Raw genomic sequence first — 22616 nt, 5'->3', positions numbered from 1 at the left:
TTGGGGCACTTCAAAATCCAGATGTGGCTGAAAGACACCGTGACTTGGACTCATCCCTGCTTTAGCGTTTGTATCGAAATTAAACGTACATAGCCGAAAGCCCTAAAGCTTTTATGCAGGAAGCCTAAGTTGGAGGTGCTGAGTTACAGCAACGGCTTCTTGTCTTCAAAACGACAAAGACCCTAAAAAGCCAGCAAATGCAGGGGTGCAGAAAGATGGCTGGTTGTGCCTTGGGTGATCGCGTGCCCCGTGGAGCTCTCCCCCCTCCTCCTCCTCCTCCTCCTCCTTCTCCTCTCCCTCTCTGCTCCCAGCTCCCTCCCTGCGGTGCAATAGGTGAAGCCCCGGACCTGAGAAATCAGGTCTAGTACCAAAGTCCCCCGAGCTCGGCGGGGGAGTGGAGACCTCCCTGGCTCTGCTCAGGTCGCACTTTCATGCCTGATTGCAGCTCATCAAGGCCCAAAGTCTAATAAAGAAAGAACCGAGGCCGAGAGCTCCCTCTGACAACTTAACTGATGGTTGTAATTAGGGACTAGCCCACACAGCTTTTCATTAGCACAGCATAAGACTTATTACGACTGTGCTTGACGTCCAGGAAAAGGGCATCAAGGCCCCCAGCCTTCGGGGGAAAGGGGAGCAGAAAGGTTTGGGGCAAATAGGGAGCTTTCTGTGCTCTTAGGGATTCATAAAAGGTCATCAGAGAGACGTGTCGTGACCGTTACGGTGGTACTCGTGCTCTCGGGAGGGCGTGCGGCGTGTGTAAATGGATGCACGCACCCGCGACGTAGTGTGCCGGCATGCAGGGGTTGTAGAGGGGGTTATGTGCCCTTCGTAGGCCAACCCACGTGTGCTTTTCAGCGTGCGTTTCCAGCGCAGAGCATGGAGTTTGCGTTCTGGGGACATCCAGCACATTTTCATTTCCTTGCACGTGGCATATTCAGCATTTTTTAAAGCTTCTGCGGCGCCCAGATGTTGGTGACCACAGGCAGCCTCTGAGTTTCTGCTTCTTTCTCTCTAGACAATCTACATACCCCTATCTGAGCCTGACCACCTCTTTCCTTAGTCCACGGGTCACTGGTTTTGGCTATGATTCACTTACCAGCCTTCTCTGAGCACTGGCGAAGATCTCCCATGGGCTGCAGTTGTGGTGATGCTGGGCAACTTCAATGTCTGTATCACTTCCTCTGTTTTGCTCCCTGAAAAAATTAAAAATATTTTCTTACATAGCAAAAACCTAACCGTACAAAGAAACACGCTAATTTTCTAGACGATAGGTAGAACAGAGTCCTCTAGGGTCCCTACTTCTTTCTTTCTGTCTTTCCAAGCAGAACCTGCTTCTCCCTCCTACACTACAAACAAGATTTTGGGTTTTGTCAGTTTGATTCTGCAGCTTCGAGTTTTCTTACTCCTGGGCAATGTCTGCTCTTCTCATAGCTGTTTTATAGAAGAACTTGTGATTGTAAACGGCAAAGCGAAGGAAAAGGAAGTAAACTGGTGTTGGTGCCAGAATCACTCCTGGCACGCCTCCCATTTCTATTTTCTCTGACATTGTAGAGCTGGAATAAATCAGGAGTGAGCAGTACACCGGTAAACTGATGAAAGGAGAGCAGAGTCAGCACTCTGGTCCCTTGCACTGATATAAAAAGGTGTACTCCCATGCAGGCAACAGTTATCCTGAGTTACACGTGGTGGGGAAGGAGAAAAGACTCCAAGTGTTTATTAGCAATCATAACCTTAATCAAATAACACTCAAGGATATGTAAAGAAATCTGTTCCACTGCAGGCTCCCAAGCCAAATAAAGGAGTAAATGGGACGTCTATAAAAAAACCTCTTTTAAAACTCATGCATGTTGGGTTCTAAAAAATCTATCCCCATTTCTTGGGGAACAGCCAGAGCTCCAGAGGAGCTGCCCGAGGTGAAACCAGGAGCCCATCGCGCCAAGCATTCAGCCTCCTGCCGTGACCAGCTCCACCGCACCGGAGAAAGGTGATGCCCCAGGATGAATCTGGCCGCTGGGGCAATGGCATCCATGGGTGGAAGGAAGAGGATGCTCTCTGCGAAGCATCGTCCCTACAGGCATCTTCCAGCTCAGAGATCTTGATCTACCCAACTCACTTTGCATGGCGGGAGCCTCATTCGCTCCCTCTCCCCCATCTATGGGACTTGCTTTAGTCAACGTTTACATATTATGTAGAATTACATGGGGGAAGAGAAAAAAAAAAAAAAAAGAAAAGAAACAGACTCTGTGTAATAGAGGTGCATGTAAATAATCACTGGCCTAATCCCCTTTGACAATGAAAGATATCCAACCAGAAAATGTTCAAGTCTGTAACTCAACCTGAAATTTAAGCACGAGGAAGTCGTGTCAAAAGGGGACTTGGGTTCCCATAAAAGCCTCTCTACTTCCAGACCCTGGGCCCCCTAGCCAAAAAAACAGAGCAAACTTCCAGACATAACATCTGAGAAGTGCAGGCCTCACAAAGGGACTTGCTAACCTCTGCCGGAGAGACAACCACCAGGAAAACAAGCAGAGCGAAGGAAGCCTTCAAGCTCAGATGGAATACCTGCCACGGAAAGGAGACACGCTTTCCATCAGAGATCTAGCAGGCTGTGGTACGTTATCCCACGAGGGCTGGTGAAAGCCCTCTCGGGGGAGTCGTTCAAAACCAGACTGGACAAAGCCCTGGAGAAGATTTGTGGCTGGAGTCTGTTCTCCTCAGCTCTTGTGCACCAACCCTGAAGTTGGTGCATGACAGAAGAATCGAGCTCGGTGTAGGAAGAGGAGCCCCTGGGCAGAGAGAGGTGGGTTAAACAACCTAATTGTGCTTTCAAGTCTCTTGCTCGATCGTTTCTATCCCACTAAGGATACACGGCATGGGACGTCCACCAGTATCACACGGCAGGACTGAAAATCTTCCTGAAGGGTACTCATCTCTGTGCGAATTCGCCTGAGGTTAATGCCCCCTTTGCGGTCAGTGATGATATTAATGAAGAGAAGCAATAAGAGCCAGATTTTGAGCTACTTTTAAGAGTGGAGGGCCAGGTCAGGACCTGGCTCCTGTTTTTCCATGAAGGAAGAGGATGGCATCGTCCTTTCCAGGGCTAGCAGCTAGTCCGCTCTCATCCCTGCCTCCACAAACCCTGGCTTGCCTGCCCGCACCTCAGCAGCTCCTCACCGACTGCCAGAGCTGCCAGAAACCCGGATCATATCCTTCCAGCCACGCAGCACCCAGGCAGGCAGAGCCAGAGGCCACCCTCGCAGCAATGTCCCGTGCTCCATCAGAAAGAGCCCTCGTGGGGGCAAGCACCTGCCCTGTCATTGCTCTCGAGGAATCCCAAACTTTAACAAGAAGAGCTGTCTCCATAGCACACACAAATACTTCCTCCAGCCTGCTTGAGCCACCAGACCGGACATACGTGACCATCAGGTCTGTTTGAGAGCAGGTCATTTGTTCATCTCAATTTCTCCCATTATCTCAAGCTGCGTGGTCCCCCTTTAGCTCAAGTCCTCTACCAAAGGTAGGGTGAACCACTGGAGCTTCAGCTTGTGCTCCCGTTGGCTCCGGTCTGTAACGCTTGCACGCTGCACCCTCCGCCTGCACAGAAAGCAGCGATGCCCTGACGAAAGAGAAATATTAGGAGGAAAGTGTTGGGAGAACGGGCAGCAGGCTGCAGAGAGCAAAGCTGCTCAACCGCAGGACTTCACGGTTTCCCCTCTTGCCATGAATGGTGCTGGCTCCATTTCATCTTTCTTTACCCAGAGCCTCCAGACACAAGACTCCACTGGTATTAAATTCCCGCTGCGTGTGACAGTATCCCTCCCCTGATACACTGGGGAGTTTCTCTTTGCTGGTTGGGAATTTTCCGACGAGATGGTTTCTCATTGGAAAATGTCGATATGCTGAAATCAAAGCCCTTTGTGGGAACGTACCAGTTTCAGGGAATCTTTCATGGGAAAATTTTCTTCAAACCCAGGCTGGAGCTTTCTGCGTGAGCAAGGGCGCTCCGTATCCAGCATCCCCATCACCGGCAGAGCCGGCATCCCCCCGGGAATGGGGACACCAACACCCCCTCTCTGTATTTTCTTCTCCCCATCCCTAGGACCTCTCACCGTGAGGTTCGTGTCTCTGCAGAGCAAAGTCATGAGACTTATTTTACCTCTTATACATGCTGTGACCCTCGGGGACGCAGACCCTTCAGCCCTGGGGGCAGGACATTATCACGGGGAAGGGCAGATCTTTGGCCTCACCCTGAAGCAGGGCTGGAAATGGGCTCAAATCTGGGAGAAATTCCCACCAGGGACCTGGTCCCTGTCCTGCAGAGAGCTTTAGCTTGCAGGGCGGTGTGGTGGGGTTCACGAGTGTCCCCCTGTCCACGGTGGCTTTCCCTTGTCCCTCTCAGGCTCAGCGATGGCTGAGACAACAGCTCCATCTTGTGCTTCAGCTTGGCCTGGGGAAAAAACACTGAGGGACAGCCCCGAAGCTCCCTCTCGCGGATATTTCCAGGAGCAGATGTCTCTCTGCACATCCCTTTGACGAGCAGGGTTGAGAGTAGGTGTGATGGCAGACCAGACCTTGCAGCTTGCCCGCTTCCCAAACCAAAGCATTTTGGAGAAACCACTCGTGGGCATGGCAGGACGGGACATGTTCGTGCCCCGTCTGCCCCCCTGACTCCATCCACAGCAGCTGGGGTCCACGCGAGGACATCGTGCAGGTGAAAGGTTTATCCTCCGGGCAAGCAGGTCTGGATTTGATAGCTCAGACCTGCTGCCGCAGAGCATGGCGCATTATTTCAAGAGCTACCAGGTTTCACTCAATTTGTTCCCCAAAAAAAACCATCCGAAGGGCTGCAGCCCTTCAAAGGATGTTCAAAGCCAAGGGAGGTGTCTCCTGTCTGTGACCTGCTGCTGCAGTGCTGGGGTTCCTAAGCGCTAACCATACAGGCAGTTGAACTTAAATTGCCAACTTCTTTGGCAGTTTAAGGTTGTTTCAGGAGGATGCTCGCTGCAAATGTGCCGTCGCAACGTTGGCAGTGGCTGCAAGGCTTACAACACCTGCGGGTTTCAAAGCTGGCACTTTTAACCCGTTCGGCACGGAGCTAGCGGGGGGTTTGCTCCTATGAGGCTGTCCCTGTTCTTTCCCAAGTGATTTCTTCCCCTATCGCAACCACTTTCTAATTTCACATCGTGATGAAATCGGGTCCTTCTGAAGTTTTCCCCCGGAATGATCCAGAGGGCTGACAGATTGCAAAACCTCTTATCTGCCAGTGCTTGTGCCGCACTCCAGGCTAAATACAGCCGCTGCCAAGCAGAAAAGATGAACTTTTACTTAAGGACAATACGATCTACAGTCCAAGCCTAAGGAGGTTTTTAAAGGGTATTAGTAGCTTTAGATATAGCTTTAGTTCCATCTTTGCCACCCCAGAAAAGCAGCGACTGTAGTCCTGTTCCCTCGTGCTAATCTTGTACCTGGATGTTTCAGGGTACCTGATCTGCGTTCCTCTCACCCACACAATTTTCCTCTCAAACCACAATAAAGAATTGCAGTTTGGTTTTTTTTTTCCCCTCCTTCCCTCCGTGCAATCTCCCTTTTTCATTCCTAGCTGCTGTGCAACCCTCCTCAGCCCTCCTGCATCCTCCATCTCCCTTGCCTACGCTCTCCAACTTGACGGAGATACTTCGCTGAGGCTGCCAGCCAGGATCTTACCAGGCTCGACTAGCGCGAGCTTAGCATTGCGAGTTAAGCCTGCCTTCCCGTGTCCCTCACCACGCACGCTGAACTTTCCAGGGAATATCACGCCTGACGGCGTGCCGGCCTTGTTGTTCACTATCGATGAGATAATGTCTCTTAAATCTGGATCCCTGACATGAGGGCGTTCAACCCCCTTTTGCCTCTGGCCGCGTTCCAATTTCAGGACAGAAATGACCAGGAGAAATATGAGAGGTTAGTGACATTCTTGGCTTGGAAATCATCAGCCTGTCGTGGAAAGGAATGTGATCAAAAAGAGACATCGCTGGTGTTTACTTTCAAGCCCTTGATGTGTGATGGACTTTAATACACGCTGTTCTAATGCAGCTTTTTGGGCTGCAGGTGAACCTCGCCGAAGGGGGTGGAACAGGTTATTTTTGTTGGCGGAGCATATTGGGTGAAGAACAGCCCTTAAAAAGGATCACAGCCCATCGTGCCTATTTATACCCCGGACGCTGTTTTCCTCAAGACAGATGGACAGGCCCTGCATCCTGCTTTTCCATGCAGGTGGTGGCAGGGACCTTGCCAAATGCCATCTCGAGCTGCTGCCTGGAGGGATAGGGGGATTTTCAGGTGGTCCGTAAGGGCTGCTTTGGAAATGCACGTGAATCCGGGCTAAAGCTGCAAGGATGTGTTAAAACTGACAGCCACAAGCTAGTTTATTAGAATTCGCTTGCACGGATAAAAGCAAAAACTTAATGAGCTTCATGGAACGTACAGAGCCCAGAGCAGACTTTGTTCAATAAAAGCACATTGCCTTTTGAGATAGTGATGAAGCACAGCGCTGGGAAAGCTCTTTACCAGTCGGTCACACTGAGAAAGCTCTGGTCGCTTCATCTTCATCACTTTGTCACAAAAGAAGCAATCTCCATCCTCTCAGAGTTATTCAATTGTTCCAACAGCCAACTTCCTCTCCCAAGGCCACGTCCGGAGGGGCACGGGAGGTAACGTGAGTGAGAAATAAAGCATGCTGTTTGCATCTTGGTGTTTGCAGCACGTGCATGCTGGAGATGAGGGAGGAATCTAAGAATCTTTATTAGCCTAATCAGACAAAAACATTGACGAGATCCCTACCAGCATGGGAGCACGCTCCTGTCACACAAACGAATTCCTCCAGCGGCCCTGGCTGCACGGGCAGCAGATAGCATCAGAGCATCGGTGGAGGAGATTACAGAATGTTAATGCTTTAAAAGGCCTCAGTTCCTGCAGTGGCCACAAACATGAGCAAACTAGAGAACATGGTGCAGAGAGACCATCCAGCATTGCATTTTTGCAATAAACAGGTCACAAACGCTACCAGCTGGCAGCGGGCAGACAGCTCAGCTCGGTTAGCTGCGTGGGGAGCGGGGCGTCCCGCATCCTGTACCAGCCAGATGCAGAAGGGATGAGCCGCCAACCTGCCAACCTGATTTTGAAGTAATACAAGCTCAGCTCACCGTGGCTTTTTCTCACCATCCTGCATTGGGATAGCTCCCAAGGCACCCAGAAATTGCATCAATTCTCCAGGGGACACGGCTCACGGCCGCCCTTACGGCGCTGTGTGCGTCAGCGTCCTGCAGCAATCGAGTGAAGCTATTAAATATCAAGTACTTCCCATGAAGCTGACATTTTTAATCCCTGCGCCGCCTTCTCTTTTCACACACTGGTGGCTGGGGCCTTTCTTCCCTCCACCCCCCTCCTTCCCCAACTTCTCCAGCCTTATTGCTCCCTCCCACTCACAGCTGAGAATTAAAAGACATAATAAAGAGCCCTTGAACCAGAGGGGGGGGGGGGGGGCGGGAAATAAAATAAAAAGCAGGTCCCTTGTTTGAGCCCAGGATTCGTCTGCCTCTCCCCGCAGAGATAAAGAGGCCCTTTCACCCCAGCAACCAGAAGGTTGAAGCTGGATATGTGCTTACCAGCGCAGCCGTGGCTGGGAGCTGCCAGCCTGGGGTCTGACGGCAGTGACATTTCTACCTCAGATTAGACGGTATGGTGTAAAAACGCATTAGAGTTGCTGGGGAGACTGTCCCTTCATAAGGCTGCACGCTTGGGAGCGAGCCGCTGTAGCTATGAAACCGAACCGCGGCGTGGTTTCAGCCCTTTGCTGCAGATTAAGGTTAATAAGAGCCTCCCCAGCCCGCCGTGCCCACTGAGCTCTCCCAGCGGAGAGCAGACCGGACGGAGGTGGGAGCCCAGCGCCTCTAATATCCCCACCGGCGAGCGCGCTGTGCCCCCGCTTTTGTTCTCCGCTTCTACCCAGTGATTTTCATTACAAATATCCTCTTATCATGCACACATGGGGGGGGAAGAGAAAGGGGGGAACCGGGCCCACACAAAGAGAAAGAAAAGGCTGCTTGCTGGAAAACCAGTAATTACAGGGCTGGGGCTTTCCTCGCGGAGGATTCATACGGATTCGACATGGCAGTGTTTCACACGTACGGCCCCACCGGGGGCAAACTCCTGTTTCGATTTCATTATCGGCAAGCTGAGCTGCCTGGGGAACTTTTGCCCCGAAACGAGTTCCCAAAAAGGGACAGTTGCACTTCTTTTATTATTTGCTTTGAAAGCAATTTCGCCGCTGCCCCCAGCGGCCTTCGCCTTCGCTCGGGAGCGGGACGGGAGAGCACAAATGCCGTCAGTTGGCTTTTCATCGCAGCGCTGCTGCGGCCAGCAAGTATGGGAAATCATCTTTTATGTGGTCACTGCCTATTTTAGCAAAATCTGGAGGCGTTGAATCAACCCTTCTAACATCTCCTAACCCCACGCTTTGCTCTCAAGGTGCTTATAAAGATAAGCAAATTCTCTGTTTGTCTTTTTACCAGGGAGGTAGAACACAACCCACGTATAAATGGATGCGAGTAAAGCCTCGCGGGACCAAAACTTGACCTTTTGTACTCACTTGCTATAGGTATCGCGTGATTTTCTGCGGTTCAAGCCGAATGGGCTAGCACAGCACCCTGAGCTTTGCAACGTTGGCACAGCGCTGGGTCAGGTTATCAACTCCATTTTACAGCTGGGTGAAACAGTGGCTCAGAAGAACCGGGCCATGTTCACGCAGGAGGTCGGAGAGCAGAGGAACCCAAACTGCCTCCTCCCTGCTCAAAAACACCTCTCCTATTCACTAAGGCATCCTTATGTTGTACACAAACCCAAAAGGGGGCCTGTTAGGGGTCAATTTTTCACCATTTCTCTAGGGAAGGTACCTCGGGGCCAGTTTTTCACCTTCCTCAGTGCTTCCCCAAGAACTCTGGGACATTTGCAGGACACCCTGCCGTGGCAGGACTGATGACGAGAGGCAGAAAGTGCTGTAGAAAGATGTTTTTGCCATCAGCACATGCACTTTTAGGCAAGCTACCCTGATCCTTTGTGGTTTTAGGATGCACACACAAGGCAAGCACCAGCACACCGACCCGCTCTGCAATCTCAGCGGTGAGCTACAATCATTTGAGGACAAATACTAAGGAATCTGCTGTCGGGGACAGAGCCCCATAGTACTAGAAGTCACTCCTGTCCCTGAAAGCTCACAAACTCAACATCTACCTGTGTACTTCAAGCTGCCTGGATCCATTATTCTTGGGCCAAAGGCGAAGCTTAGGTTTCAGGTAATGCCAATCTGGCACTAAAAACAAGTCCCAGGTTTATGGTTTGGCTCCTCGTAAAGACAGGAGCATGGGCACAACTCAGACCCGAGCCCGGCCTTTGATTCCCACAGGCGCTGAATTTTGCTTTGGTTCCGTCTCAATTCCCATCATCTTTTCTCTCCTTATTTACTTGTTAATTTTCATGGGTCTTAATTTCCTGCACCCTGAACCCTGCTGAGACCAGCCTCTGCCTACATGGGATTGCACGCTACAGCCCTTCCCTCTTCGGGGAAAGGTCAGGAACGGAGGTTTAGTGTGCCGAGAAGAAAGGCAGCAGCAGACAGACAGAGAGCACTCATAAAGATCTGGCTGTGAGCCTCTCTGAGAAAATGTCAGGTTGGGGAGGCTATAATAGCTTTAATCTGCAGTACAAGGGGATTAAAAGACTCGTTCTCACAGGACAAAAAAAAAAAGAAAAGAGTGGAGCGGAAGGAGCGGAACAAGGGGAGAATGAAGGCTGCAAGGGGAGGAAGGGAGAAAGTTAAAGAGCTCAACTATAAAGAGCATCGGGATTTAAAGAGCTCCGTCTTCTAGCGTAATAAATGTGAAGTGGCCTGCATGGAAAAGGGGCTTTAGCCAATGGCTTTGCTTTTGCTTTTTCACACTAAGCACACACACTTCAGCCTCCTTCAATCAAGGCAACTTGTTATGTTTGGCTTTGTTGATTTTCAGGGGCAAAGGAGTAGGAGGGGGAAACAGAAGGTTAATGAGGCTCCGCCAGATGCGACACTCAAGAAGCGGCGGGCATTATATTTTTTAAACAGTGGTTTACAGTCTTTGATCCTCACCCCTGCTGTCCCTCCTCCAGCACGTCCCTCAAACCGCCCCCTTGTCCTCAAGGGCCATGGAAGAGCGAAGGGGCCTGGGAACAGGAAGGAAGTACGCCAAATTGCGCGACGCTCTCCTCAAGTACTGCTTGAGCAACCTTTTCAGCCGCTCAGCAAGGCCAGGAGATGAAGAGAACATAATTGAAAGGGTAAGGAAAGAAGGCAACTTTAAATACTTTTCAAAATGGGGGAAAAAAAATACCAACCCAATGCATCAGTCACAGGAGATGTAAAGCAAGCTGCACCCCAAAAGGGAAGCCGGGTACTCAAAGCCGGCATCGCTCATGTATTGCAGGAAACAGGGTTTCTTAGGGCTGGTGCTAACCTCAAATCAAGGCAGGACTGCCCCACCAGATTAGCAGGGAGGTTTGGATGTATTTACATTAGGACACAGCCAATATTCTCCTGGAAGGCAGGAGGACTCTTCCCTCACCTCTGTGTCGGCAAGGACACACTTTAGTCATCAACATCCTTGAAGAAATGGCAACATGGGAAGGTAAAACAACCACCCAGGAGTCCTGAGTTTCCTCCCGTTTTCACACTCAGAGGAGCAGGTTTCTAGCAGTTCACTGTATTAGTCAGGACTGCCACATTTACTCTCACCTTTTGTGTCACCCGCCTTCCCAGCTCACCAGGCTTATGAGGCAGGAGAGATGCTCCAGGACAACACCAGGCACAGTCAAACGACTGGTTCTCTCGACTATTTTAGCAGCTCAAAGTGATGGGGGCTGGCTAGTGCTCTGTGCACAAGTTGTACTCAGGGGAAAAAAAATAATAAAAAGACTTGGTAACATAATAAGCAAGTTCCAGACAGGAATTAGAGTATAGCATATCCAGTGGAGACAGGGGGCTGGAGTAGCATTAAGGTAGGAAGAATATAATTACCTGAACTGGACCACGGCCAGGATAACAGTATTTATTTCAAGCAAGCCAGAAGCGCCAAAGCCTGGATTTTACATTGAAATCCAGAAGATGGCAAATCACAGCATCCCAATTGCATTCTTCCAGCATTCGGTTGGAAGAAGACATCTCCTGATGGTCACCTAATCCCTACTGCCTGTGGCAGTGACAGAAGAACTCGCCCTCAGCTTCCTTTGGGAAGCCCAATGCCATCCCGGCACAAAGCCCTGTAGCTATCGATGCTCTGCTACAAGGCACATATCACCGAGGCAATGCCTGCACCTTGCGGTACAGAAAGCAAAAAAACCATCCTCCCACTCCCCGTAACTCGCCTGCAGATAACAAAGCCACGCTCAGTCACAAATAGAGTCACAAGCAAGCTCTCTCAAGCATAGCCCCTAGTTCGATCTGGTATTAATTATCCACTGTTCCACAGAGATAAACGCTTAATCCTCTGGCTGTTGACACTGGAAATGGACCAATCTACCCCGGGGTGGATATTACAGAGGGGAACTTGGCTTCAGCTCTGATCCCCCCATCACATGCTGTAGAAACGTTCACTTGTAGGTAATGGATTTCATAGGGTGTTTGGGATCTTTATGCAGCAGAGCTAATCCAGAATAACACATGACCCAAGCAGTCATTGTATCAGGTTTTTCTTCCTCCCTTTATTTTTTCTTCAACGTAATATTTTAAATTTCATGTGGAATTTCTCATTTTCAGACATTCTCTATTTCCGTATAGCTTACCAACTTTCCTCCTCCAGGACTGCTATCAAGGTGAATTTCCTAAGTTCAGGGATGTGGAGATGGGCCTGCACAACCCCTGCTTCTCTTCTCTGGGCATCTTTCGCTTTCTTCCAGGAGAAAGGCCAAAGATCTCCACATTGCTTCTCTGGTTTTACACTCCCTGGAAAGCCCAAATCAAGAAGTTTGCTTGTCAGGGAGAAAGAAACAATGCTGATGCTACCAGAGATGGGAAAACTGTTCTTATTTCTGACCAAGCTGCTGAGAACTTTGGTCTTTCCCATGTCTGAGCAGTCCCACTGGCTCAGAGCCATTGCCAGGCATTTTGGGACACTTGGGGAGATGCCTGCTCCCCTATTCCCACTCCCACCCAGGCTTTCTTGCCTCTCCCCTACTTGCTCTTCCCTTCCCAAGGGCTGTCTTGCAGGCAGTTTTCTCAGCAAAGGCAAGTTTTAAACCCAAACACAGAAACAAGTTTGAAACTGAGTATTATTGTATACAGAGTCAGACACAAATTACAAGAAGTTGGGAGCACCGGTTTGCTCCCCATTTAACAACAAACTAGGTTTTCAAGACAGCGCTCTCCTACGCAGACTCGAATGGTCAATCCAGGGGTCTGAACACAGGAAATGTCAGGGAGTGGCAGCACACGTGTTTCCTGAAAACAATCTAAAAAGAAGCTCTGGCTCAACACAAAACCTGCTATTTAGCTTACGGTGCTGCTTTCCAACTGTGTATGGCCAGTAGGCCCTAAAGAGCTGAGCACCCCCCACCTGAACCATGTACTGCTCTATACCCAACGTGACAGAAGCCTGCAGCTTTTTCCTGACATCAAATCCGGCCGCTCTCACCACCCTCCCTTTAGCAAGAGGTGGCTCGAGCCTTCTGCACAAATTCCTGCAGAAAAAGGGAGCTTGCTGGGAGCATGACACACAGAGCAAGTTAAATGTTTTTTGTTGGCCTTGCTTGTTTTACTAAAGTGGTATTTTTAGCCTTAACTCAATAGAAATAAACTTTCAGCCCACCTGAATGCTGAAGTTTGCCTTTGCCAGCATCGTGCTCAATTTAATCTAACAATTACAGTGAGGTAAAGAACTGACATTAGAAAAAAAGCTGAACTTTTTATTGGATTTTGTATTCCTTAACAATAAGATACAGAGAGGGGCTACTTATCCCTACGCTGTTCCAGGGCAGCTTCACCTCAGCTGTGAGAATGGACTAAGATCTATGAAGAAGAGAACGGGAGTTTGAAGCCTAGCCAGTAAGAGCATGAGAAAGGGCTCCGGCAACCCTGGTTTCTGTTTTCCTCACTGTAAGAAAAGAAAGCAGGTTCTGGAGATTAAAACAAAGATCTTTCAATCCAGACTCCTGGGGGTCTGTTCCAACTCTGCTGCTGATTTAAGAGCACATGCAAGTAAACCTACTTCATCTCTCTGCCCCAGCTCCTCTCACGTAAACACAGAGGAGACATTGCTACATGGCCACGTGAGCAAGTCTGCAAAGCGCAGGCTCCCCGTGTGAAAGGTGCAGAGGATGCACAGACCAAGCAGTTGTTTGCTACAACCGCAAGTCACTGTCACACCGTCCCAGCAAAGCACCAGCTCTCACACTATGCTCCTTGGAACCCACCAGTGGACATGGCAAATCATTTCCAATGGGAGACATGAATATTGTGTCTCACATAATGTTAGAAGTCAGGGTTAATGGCAGACATGCTAGGGCTTCCTGGCAAAGGAGAAGCGTAAGCTTGTCCTTCCAATGTCCCATCCAGTATCTGTAAGGACTGTGCTAGATAGACCCAGTCCCTCTCTGAATGATCTTTCCCAGCAAACAGTCTCTTAATGATATCCCTAATCAATGACACATTACAGTCTTGGAGCTCCAAGCCCATAAAATTAATGGAGAAGCAATAGCAAGCAAGTGCACCAAGAGCATCTGGGAAGCCACTGAGCACAACAGGGCAAGGTTGCACCATCCCTGGCCGATGGCTCCTTCTCTCACTCCTCAAGACAGCTCATGTAGTCAACAGAAGGAGAAGCAGAGGGAAGGGAAACAGAACCCTGGCAGTGAAGGACAGAGTGAAGCGGCTGCTCCAAACAGATATTGTGCTTAAGGAGTCCTGCTTCCCAACCTGCTGCTTGGCCATTTGGGATTATCCCGTACAGAAAATTGTCCATCTCTTTGCCCAATAAACAATGCAAAACCACTTGGCTTCATTATATTGGATTCTGCTTAGCCTTGGGATGTCCTTGGAGCTCCCTAAAAACATACTTGCTGGCAGCAAGCTAGTTCTTCCCTCTATTTGCACACAAACAACAGAAGAACAGAGAAGCGCACACTGTTGCATGTCCATTCTTAAGCAGCTGCCTCTGGAAAGAGCAGAGTCTCTACTTTCAGTAGTACACATGTTGGAGTTACACGACCGTCTCTCCAACACGCCACAGAGTATCCAGCTCCAAGAAAGAAAAGGCTATATGAAACACACAGTTTGGTACTCTAACACAGACACTAGCTGAGATCCTGCATGCTTCCCTCTTGCAAGGTCTCCTCTAAGTGCTTTAATCTGTGGAGAACACCAGGAGCAGCATTCCCTCGATCAGCAAAGTCCAACATCGGTCGGTTCACGTTTCTCTCAGGAAATAACACCAAACTGGTCTGCTGGTGCACATTCTCCGTGTCCATCTGCCCTGTCACAAGTCTGACAGCTAGGCAAAACCACTCAAGTCTCAGATAACCCGGAAAAGCAGCTGCTAGGTCAACATGCCACTCTGTGCTGGGTGGCACTGGACATTGTCACCTGACAAGCTAGCTAGAGCCCTCTACACACAGCTGTTACCATAGCAGGCGTAGTAAACCAAAGCATGGTGACACAGCAATCAACAACAGAGCTTAGGTGGTGCTCACAAGCACACTGCTGTGGGCTAACGCACTGGCTGGCCATGGCATGGGTCTGGTATTCCTCTTGGGCACAAAAGACAACCACTTTTGTGTGGCAGTGGCTTTGCTTGCCCTGTGTCACCCTCCAGCGCCTTTTCTCCTCTGCCTTCCAGGTGACAGCCTCTGGGACTAAAAGGTGACTCAGTAGGCAAAACACATGGTAATCCTGAAGTCCAACTAAGCTACCATTCCTCTTTAGCCTGGTTCTCTTTTCCAGGACTGCAGTCTACCCTACTGGCATCCTACAGTTCAGGCAGCAAAAGATGCCAGAACAAGACCATGTCAGCAGTGGCAGCAGGATCTTTGTCCCTAAGGCAGGACAGCAGCTTTGATTTCTGCACCACTTTCAACCTCCCACTTATCCATGCAGTGAGGATGGGTCCCCAACACTGACTTCAGGGCCATCATCGCATCTCCATGCTCCGTTCTCTCCTCATCTTCCTCCTGGTTAAATGGATGGCGTGGCATAGGCACAGGGCAGGCTGCTTAGAGAACAGGGACAGCACTTGGTCCTCCCTTCACCCGTCCTGAAGAAACACCTATCAACAAGATAGCATGACGACAAGTCTCTGCATTGCAGTGCCAGGCACAGCCTGAGGCCCTAAAGACAAATCTTACATGCTGTCTGCCTTTGGGTGTTAGAGATGTTCAGAAACATGGGACGAGACAACAGGGTTTGTGGACAGCCTGCTATCCTTCTCAGATCATCCAGCTCTGCAGAGGTCAGGCATCTTCACTCCAGGCTCTCCATCAGGTCAGCAACAGAACAGACACTACATGGCAGAAAAGCATCTTCAGTCCCTGATACTGGGTTTAATCCATCACTCAGCCAAAACGGAGAAGCCTGGAAGCAGCCTTGTTTAGCACTGCCTGGAAAAATTCTTTACAAGAAGCTCCCAGACATGTTCAGTAAACACTGAAAAATCAAATCATCCCATGCCGGCGGCTGCTTCTCTCCTCCACTGCTGGCTACACCAGCCCTGGTTAATGTGCTGAAATGCCTGCTTTCTCCAGGCCACTAGAAGCAGACAGCACAACAGCTGCAGTCTCAAGCTCATTGCTGGAGCCCTTCAGAACCAAGAATTCCAGCAGAATGTCCAAGAGGCAGAAAACCAGGTGCCTGAAATGGAAAAAAGACAAAGCTTAGGCTGGTCAGGGCACAGCAGAGCTGGGAGATCAGCTCCAGACACGCAGAAGCCAAAGCTCACGCAAGGAAGAAATATTGTTACTGCTATCGGGGGAAAGACAAGAGATCTCGCATCCTAGAAGAAATGTTTTAAGGGATGGTTCAGGTTTTTTTTTTTTTTCACCCCCCCCAAACCAGTGGGTGTTTGACACTGCTGAGCAGCACAGAAAACACAAATGCATCTCCTGGAGTGAGGTGGCACAAGCATTTCTCTGCAGTTAATCACAAAAACATTGCTGTCCAAATGCACGGAGATGGGTAACCAGAAAAACCACTATCTACACATATATGCAGCTGCCTAAGCTCCTCTAAAACCAAAACCAAATCCTGGTTTTGTTTGTTGTTTCCTCTGACAGTCCCCTGACATCCACAAACTAAGCAGGCCCAACAACATAACTAAGACTGGCTCAATCTCCAGCCAGATCAAGGTCCTAGACATGCATCTCCATAACAAGCAAGCCAGACGCCCTTTGGTAGCGTAAGTCTATAGGAAAATTAGCCAGATACATTCTGGGCCAAGAAGCTGGCAGCGTGAATCTCACAGCAAAGCCCTGAGCGTAGCTTACAAGTCCCAACACAAAGGCCATCAGGGTAAAGGGACTATAATCCACATACCTGTTTATCACAGGCTGGCCCAGGGACTCCAATACCAGACTCCAGCTCATCCGACATTTACTGGTTCCAAGGATTTCTTGGATCACATCTGTCAACGTCAGAGACAGCTTTAGAAACTGCATGTTTCCATGGTAGTAAGACGGGGTTGGTCTTCTGCTGGTGGGTACTAATTCAGGTTTGTGATGGTGCTCTGAGCCTGAGACATCTCATGGCCATCATTACCACACAAGAAAACAGCCAGGGACAGGACCAAATGCCAGGAAAGCATTCCAGCCTGGAAGGGCATATACTGGTAGCGCTTTTTCCTCCCCAAAGGATAGTAAGGGCCTCTTACTCTGCAGCAAGGAGTTAAAAGTTCAGACTGCACTCACATGGATTAGGCAGCAGCTGCTTTAATGTCAAAGGTCCCCGTGTCAAACTTCAAGAGAGGGGAATCCAGTGCAGCTGGGCTCGTGATTTCAGTCCAGTGGAAAAGCCACTCTTTAGAGCAAGAGGCCAAAGGCTTTGCCTTAAGACTCTTCTTAGCAACAGTACCATTTGGCAGCAGGCGGGAGCAAGGCATGGCGCTGGCTTTCCTGAGCCCTACCTTGTTTGAAGGGCAGCACCAGCACTAAGCACAGAGTACACGGTCAGTCTGCATCTGGGAATCACCAAGATACGTGTCCTTTCTCCCTGAGCTGCACTGCTCCCTGAATACTTACGCAAACTATCTAGAACTGGGAAATTGTGGTTTTTGCTTGCAGGAAACCAGTCAAACCTCAAAGGTCATGAACGTTTCCCAGTGCCTTGGCACGAGCACGCTCCATCTCTGTGTTTAATCACGTTTCTAAAGATCCCAACGCACTGGAGGGTTCCCCAGCCTCCCCCACTGCTCTTTTCTCAAGGGCAGCTGACATCTCTGGGACACACTTACTGGGCAAGATCCCCATCAGGCTCTGCAGGGCCTGCTCTGCTGCTGCTTTCTTCTGTTCCTCTGTCCTGGCTGGTTTAGGCACTGCTGGTAAAACTCCTCCAGGCCAGATGGATTCCTGTAGCAACTGGAGGTACTGGACCCAACGCTGGGTGCAGGTCAGGTTAACCACCTGGACTTCCAGCCACCTGCGGGCACAGGGAGAAAGAGAAAGAGAGAAAGGTCAGGAAAAGTCAGGCTTGGTACCAACTCAGGAGCCTTCTGCTGATCAGAAGCCCTGGAGGGGAAAATCAGCTTGCTGTGTAAGGTAATAAAGTTTCCAAGTCTACACCTTAAACGTTTTCACAAGTATAATTAGCTGAGTTTCCCATGCATCAGAAATAGATGTATGTTCCCTATCTTACAGGCAGAAACGCATACGTAAGGTCACAGAGGAAAAGCGAAAACCATGAAATGCTCCATCGCCCTGCTGCCCGCAGGAAACCAAATGACTAACTGGTCTCTAAAGGGAACACAGCTAAAGGATATGACTGGCCTTAACCTCCTAAGTTATGGCCATGCACAAGTCAAGACAGAGCTGGAAGAACCACCAAAACTAGTGTTTTAACTCTAAAACAACCCCCATGACTGACTGAAAGGACATGAGCATGTTCCAACAACCAGCGCTCCTCTCCTCAGTCCCTCTGCTACCAAAAGTGTCAAGGGTGTCTCGCCTGGAGGCGAAAACGCATGCTCCCAGGACGGCAAGGCACAAATATCCTGCTGCTTCGCACTCCTCTCATCCTCCTGCTTCCCTGCTGCCCAGCCCTGCTCCATCCACTGATGGCAGGTAGTGAAATCATCGTCACCTTCCATCCAAAACCCCGCGCTGCACACCTATTAAAAGGAAAATTAGGTACCTGCCAACAGAACTGCTGGTCAGCCCTCCTTGCCGGGCCAAGACTGTGCCCTTTATACAGTAACGACCTGCAAATCCTGAGGCCACGGGAATGCTGCTCCATGAAAGGGCTCAGAGGCGTTTGCAGCCTGCACAGGGGAGATGTGTCCACACCACCCAAGCGCTGGCCAGGGAAAGTTTCTAAATCAATCAGGCAGACCCTCTTTCCTAGACATGAAATCACTTCCCAGTGTAATAGCAAAATCCACAGCCATCAGCCAAAACTCGCCACTGCCCAAAATCTTTCCCCCCCCCAGAACAGGGAGAGGCTGTGGACGAATCCCTGATGGCACAGAGACCAACAGGAGGGTCCCCATCAATTTAGCAAGATCAGGACTCAGAGGCACAGCACCGATGGCAATAGCCTGCTGCCACCATCCTCATTAGCAGGAGGCTCCGGAGGAAAGAGGGGAGCATCGGCACAGGGTTGGGGTTGGGAGAAGGCTTGTGATTTCGCCAGTACTTCAAGAGTCCCAGAGGAGAAGAGTCCGCAAGCAGGGCCAGGAGACCCGTTCCTCTTGGCAGCTGGTGTTCGTGCTTGCAATTCCGTCACCACTACGCCCCGGCAGCTCATAGTACATCCAAGAGCATGGGCCCTGCCAAGGCAAACTTTATTTAACCTGCGCTCTGCCAGACTGTCTGCATTCTTCTCAGGCGAGGCATTTGGGCCAAGGGCGTCTTTCCCCATGCAACTGGAACAACGTGAGTGGAGAGTCAGGAATAGCAACACCTAAAGGTAACCGGGGCAAAGGAATGGCAGGTAGCCATCATCGGGACCAGGGCTGCAACGTGATGCTCCCTTCTTCAGCACGGAACAAGGTGCCTACCTGCAGGTCTTTAAGGATGCACACCTAGGAGAGACCAGCTGCAAAAGGAAAGGCCATTAAAAAACCTGAAAACAAGCCTTGGTGCAGCAGTAAGACCTGCTATGCCTCAGGGCATGGTCTTACTGGAGCACGGTCAACGCTCCTGGTGATCCCAGTAACGGTACTGGAAATGGGGAGACATGGCCTTTACACTCGGCCTCACCAGGGACCCTGAGTACTGATGTTGGTACAACGTAGTGCCAGAGATCCAAAGCCTAGCTTCTACCTGTCTTAGAGGACAAAATGTCACAGCACATTCCTGCCTGGGAAAAGGCCTTGTTTGAAATACAATTGCTTAAAAGAGTTTTTATCTCCAGCCATCAGTAGAGTTTAACACCCTGGATCATGTTAAACCCTCCAGCCATCCCCAACCAAATTAAAAAGTGTTGAACTGTGGCTCCTCTGGGGCAAGAGCTTTCATTAACATAGTTTTTCATTAACATGTTTTCTTATACAACCTGCTTTCCTAATTGAGAAAATGTTTGACAAGCAACAGAAGTTCAGAGACTTGGGGACAGAGCTGCAAACAGTACAACCAGGAATCTAGGGAGATCAGACTGAACATTGACTTGAAATTCACCTCAACAATAGTCACTTACCATCCTTTAAAGCAAAGAACAAGCTTTCTGTTTCTTAGGAATGTTCCTAAAATAGCAAAAAAAAAGTCAAGCAAAGCTGAACTTAGAGAAGACAGTACACGTTTCCAGACAGTTCAAGAGCAGATCGAGAGCTGACAAATGCTGAGAGGTCCCATACAAACAACCTACCATTTCTAGCTCGTTTATTTTCATAAAACCACCAGAACTAGGCAATAAGGCCTAGAAGTAACATCTATAAATCTGATCATGTGTGCACAGATTGCGATTATGTGAGTGCTTACAGGTCTTGGTTCCCACAGTTGCAAAACACCGTTGATGGATTTTTTTTAATTTTTTTTTACTTAATCTGGCAGCTCACTGCTTTCCGCTTTGAGAAGGATCTGAGAACAGCTCCATCAATTTTGCCCCACCTGCGCTGACGCCGGCTACAACTCCATGCAAGCTCCTGAGAAGAAGCCAACTTGCTCCGTCACATGGTGCTCAGACAGTGAGATCCTCACGGCTAGAAAAGGGAGAAGACATACCCAAAACCACAGAGCATACCAAAAAAGAGAAATTAGATAGGAAAGGGGACAAGAAAGAAGAAAGTGAAACCAAAGCTAGGTGTAATAGAAGGAGGACTAAAGTCACTGTGCTCTACATCCCTTTTTGCCAGTCTATTAGTGTGGGGACCCATCCTGGGAAGAGAAGAACTGTCAAGACTGGTCCATCTGGCTCAGCATCCTGCCTGGGAGAGCAGCTGATACTCTGAGATACTCCAAAAGAAAATATCAAAACAGAGTAACCCACCTTTTCCTCCCTACTTTCAACCCACACCTCTTAAGTCACCACCAACACCCACTTTGGGGGACGGACACTGCATTTGCACAATGCACGCAGGGGCACGCATGAGCAACAGTTATTAAATGGCGAGTAGCAAAGTAACTCCTCAGCTCTTACAACTGCAGTTGTAACTTGGTGGGTGTCACGCCAAGCTTTACTGAAAAATCCTACCCAAGTAGAACCCAGATTTCTACGGCAAATTGACCTTTCCATCAAGCAGACTTGCTAGATCGGGATTAGCAGCTCACACTTCTGACACAGGAACTCCAAATATGTGCTGGTCCAAAGCTGACCTTGACCAGCAGATCACAGATGATTTTTCATACTATTAAAGGACTAAGCATTAGAGATCCTTGTGCCACATGGAAAGCACACACACGCCTGCTCCCAGGTAGAAATAAAACCAGCAAGAAACACAAATAGACTTCTTTTTTTTCAGATGGCTGAGGAGTTACTATTTCCATTCTGCTATTTCATGAAGAAATAGCCTTAATAAGAAAGAAAAACAAACCCATCACTGAACCATCTCCTTACGCTTTAGCTGAGACCAGAAATAAAGTGACCTCCTGGGCTCAGACGTTCAAGTGCTTCGATAATGCCCAATGCAAAGAGACAGACTGCAAAGGCTACGATGTCCTGGACGTTAGTCTGGAGGTGCATAACTCGTCCATGCTGTAAGGACCCTCTGTTTGAAATAGCTGCTGATGGAGGAATGAAATGGCTGCTAAAAAAGAGCTGATTTAATGCCATGGCTTAAGCTGGAACTCCAAGGTCAGCTGAAGGGATCCATTAAGACAGGAACGGCAGAAACGCCCTGGGAATGAAACACAAGGCCTGGGGGATACATACCTTGGCCCTCCTCTGGCACCTAGAAGCAACAAGGGCTGCTAAGACAGAGCAGCATATAGTAAAGACAGACTAAGAGTCAGGAAGAGGCAAAACACAGCGTATGGACTCGGTTTTACCTGGCTCCTGTGAGCTGGATATCCACTTAAGTGGACAGAAGGTTCACCTACAGATAGAGGGAGCTCAGCACAGCAAGTAAAGGTTGGACAGGTTGGATTTGCTTAGTCTGGAAAAAGAAAGGCCACGTTAGGAAGACGACAGAGATGAGGAAGCTTCTACTAGTCTGCTTTAGCTATATAAATGCAGATAGCTCTGTAAGTATAGATGAGGTGGGCATAACAGTAGCAAGTCCAGCTCAACATCTACTGCTCTGCACCCCAGAATGAGGCCTCCGTTTCCCTGAGGTCAGTTAACACGGCATGGCTAACCAGCAGCTCCAAAAAGGCCCGTGAGACCAAGGCAATGAAAAGGATCTAAGAAAAAAAAGCGACATCTGGAAATGCACAAGGCATTCAAACATCTGACTTAAGAAATCAAGAAAGGCTGGTACTTAAATCACCGGGCCATCCGTCCCTTTGCAGTGCTCGTCCCCCAAATTCCTCCCCAAGCTGTGCCTCAAACCACAAGAATATCCTTAGCTCAAAGGCTCAGAAAAAGCAACATTTCAACGCTTTGACTGTAAAACATTTCTGAGCAAAGCTTGTAAAACCAAGAGAAACAGCTGCAGCGGGCACAGTTAGAAGAATGGAAAACACACAAATGGAGAGCTTTCGCCCCCAGGCTCGGCTTTTAGCACCTGCTACTTGAGCCCAGGTCCACCTTCCCTGCACAGCCGCCAGCAGAAACACGTGCAGCTGACTGCTGGCACGCTCGGCTCAAACACCTTCAAAGCAAAACCACACTTGTCCAGGCCATCGGTAAACCCTTCGCAGGGGAAGGAAGCAGGAAAAGAGAAAAGAAAAAGTCCTCCATAAATCAAAGAATACGAAGCATCCTGAGTCCTTTTAAACTTCTGGCCAAAGACACACACGTAAAGAGTAAACTATCCTTCTCGGCT

The 22616-nt window shown here is 49.4% G+C and overlaps 1 protein-coding gene across 9 annotated transcripts in view; it reads right to left on the bottom strand.

Moving 5' to 3' along the window:
* SNX19 (sorting nexin 19) overlaps positions 1-22616 on the bottom strand; it is a 123589-nt gene that overhangs the window by 85238 nt on the left and 15735 nt on the right. For 6 of the 9 annotated variants that reach the window (XM_075774835.1, XM_075774836.1, XM_075774838.1 and 3 more), the window contains exons 9-11: positions 17493-17677; positions 16580-16667; positions 1097-1193 (exon numbers count right to left, since the gene is read on the bottom strand). In XM_075774835.1, coding sequence (XP_075630950.1) covers positions 1097-1193; positions 16580-16667; positions 17493-17677 — 370 coding nt within the window. Of the gene's footprint in view, positions 1-1096; positions 1194-12312; positions 15899-16579; positions 16668-17492; positions 17678-22616 lie in introns of those variants that run through there. The other 3 variants (XM_075774842.1, XM_075774841.1, XM_075774844.1) reach the window with 1 other exon arrangement.

Source organism: Balearica regulorum, chromosome 23 (genome assembly GCF_011004875.1).
Source record: "Balearica regulorum gibbericeps isolate bBalReg1 chromosome 23, bBalReg1.pri, whole genome shotgun sequence".
In the NCBI taxonomy this organism is placed as follows: Eukaryota; Metazoa; Chordata; class Aves; order Gruiformes; family Gruidae; genus Balearica; species Balearica regulorum.
This window is presented reverse-complemented; position numbering and strand designations above follow the sequence as displayed.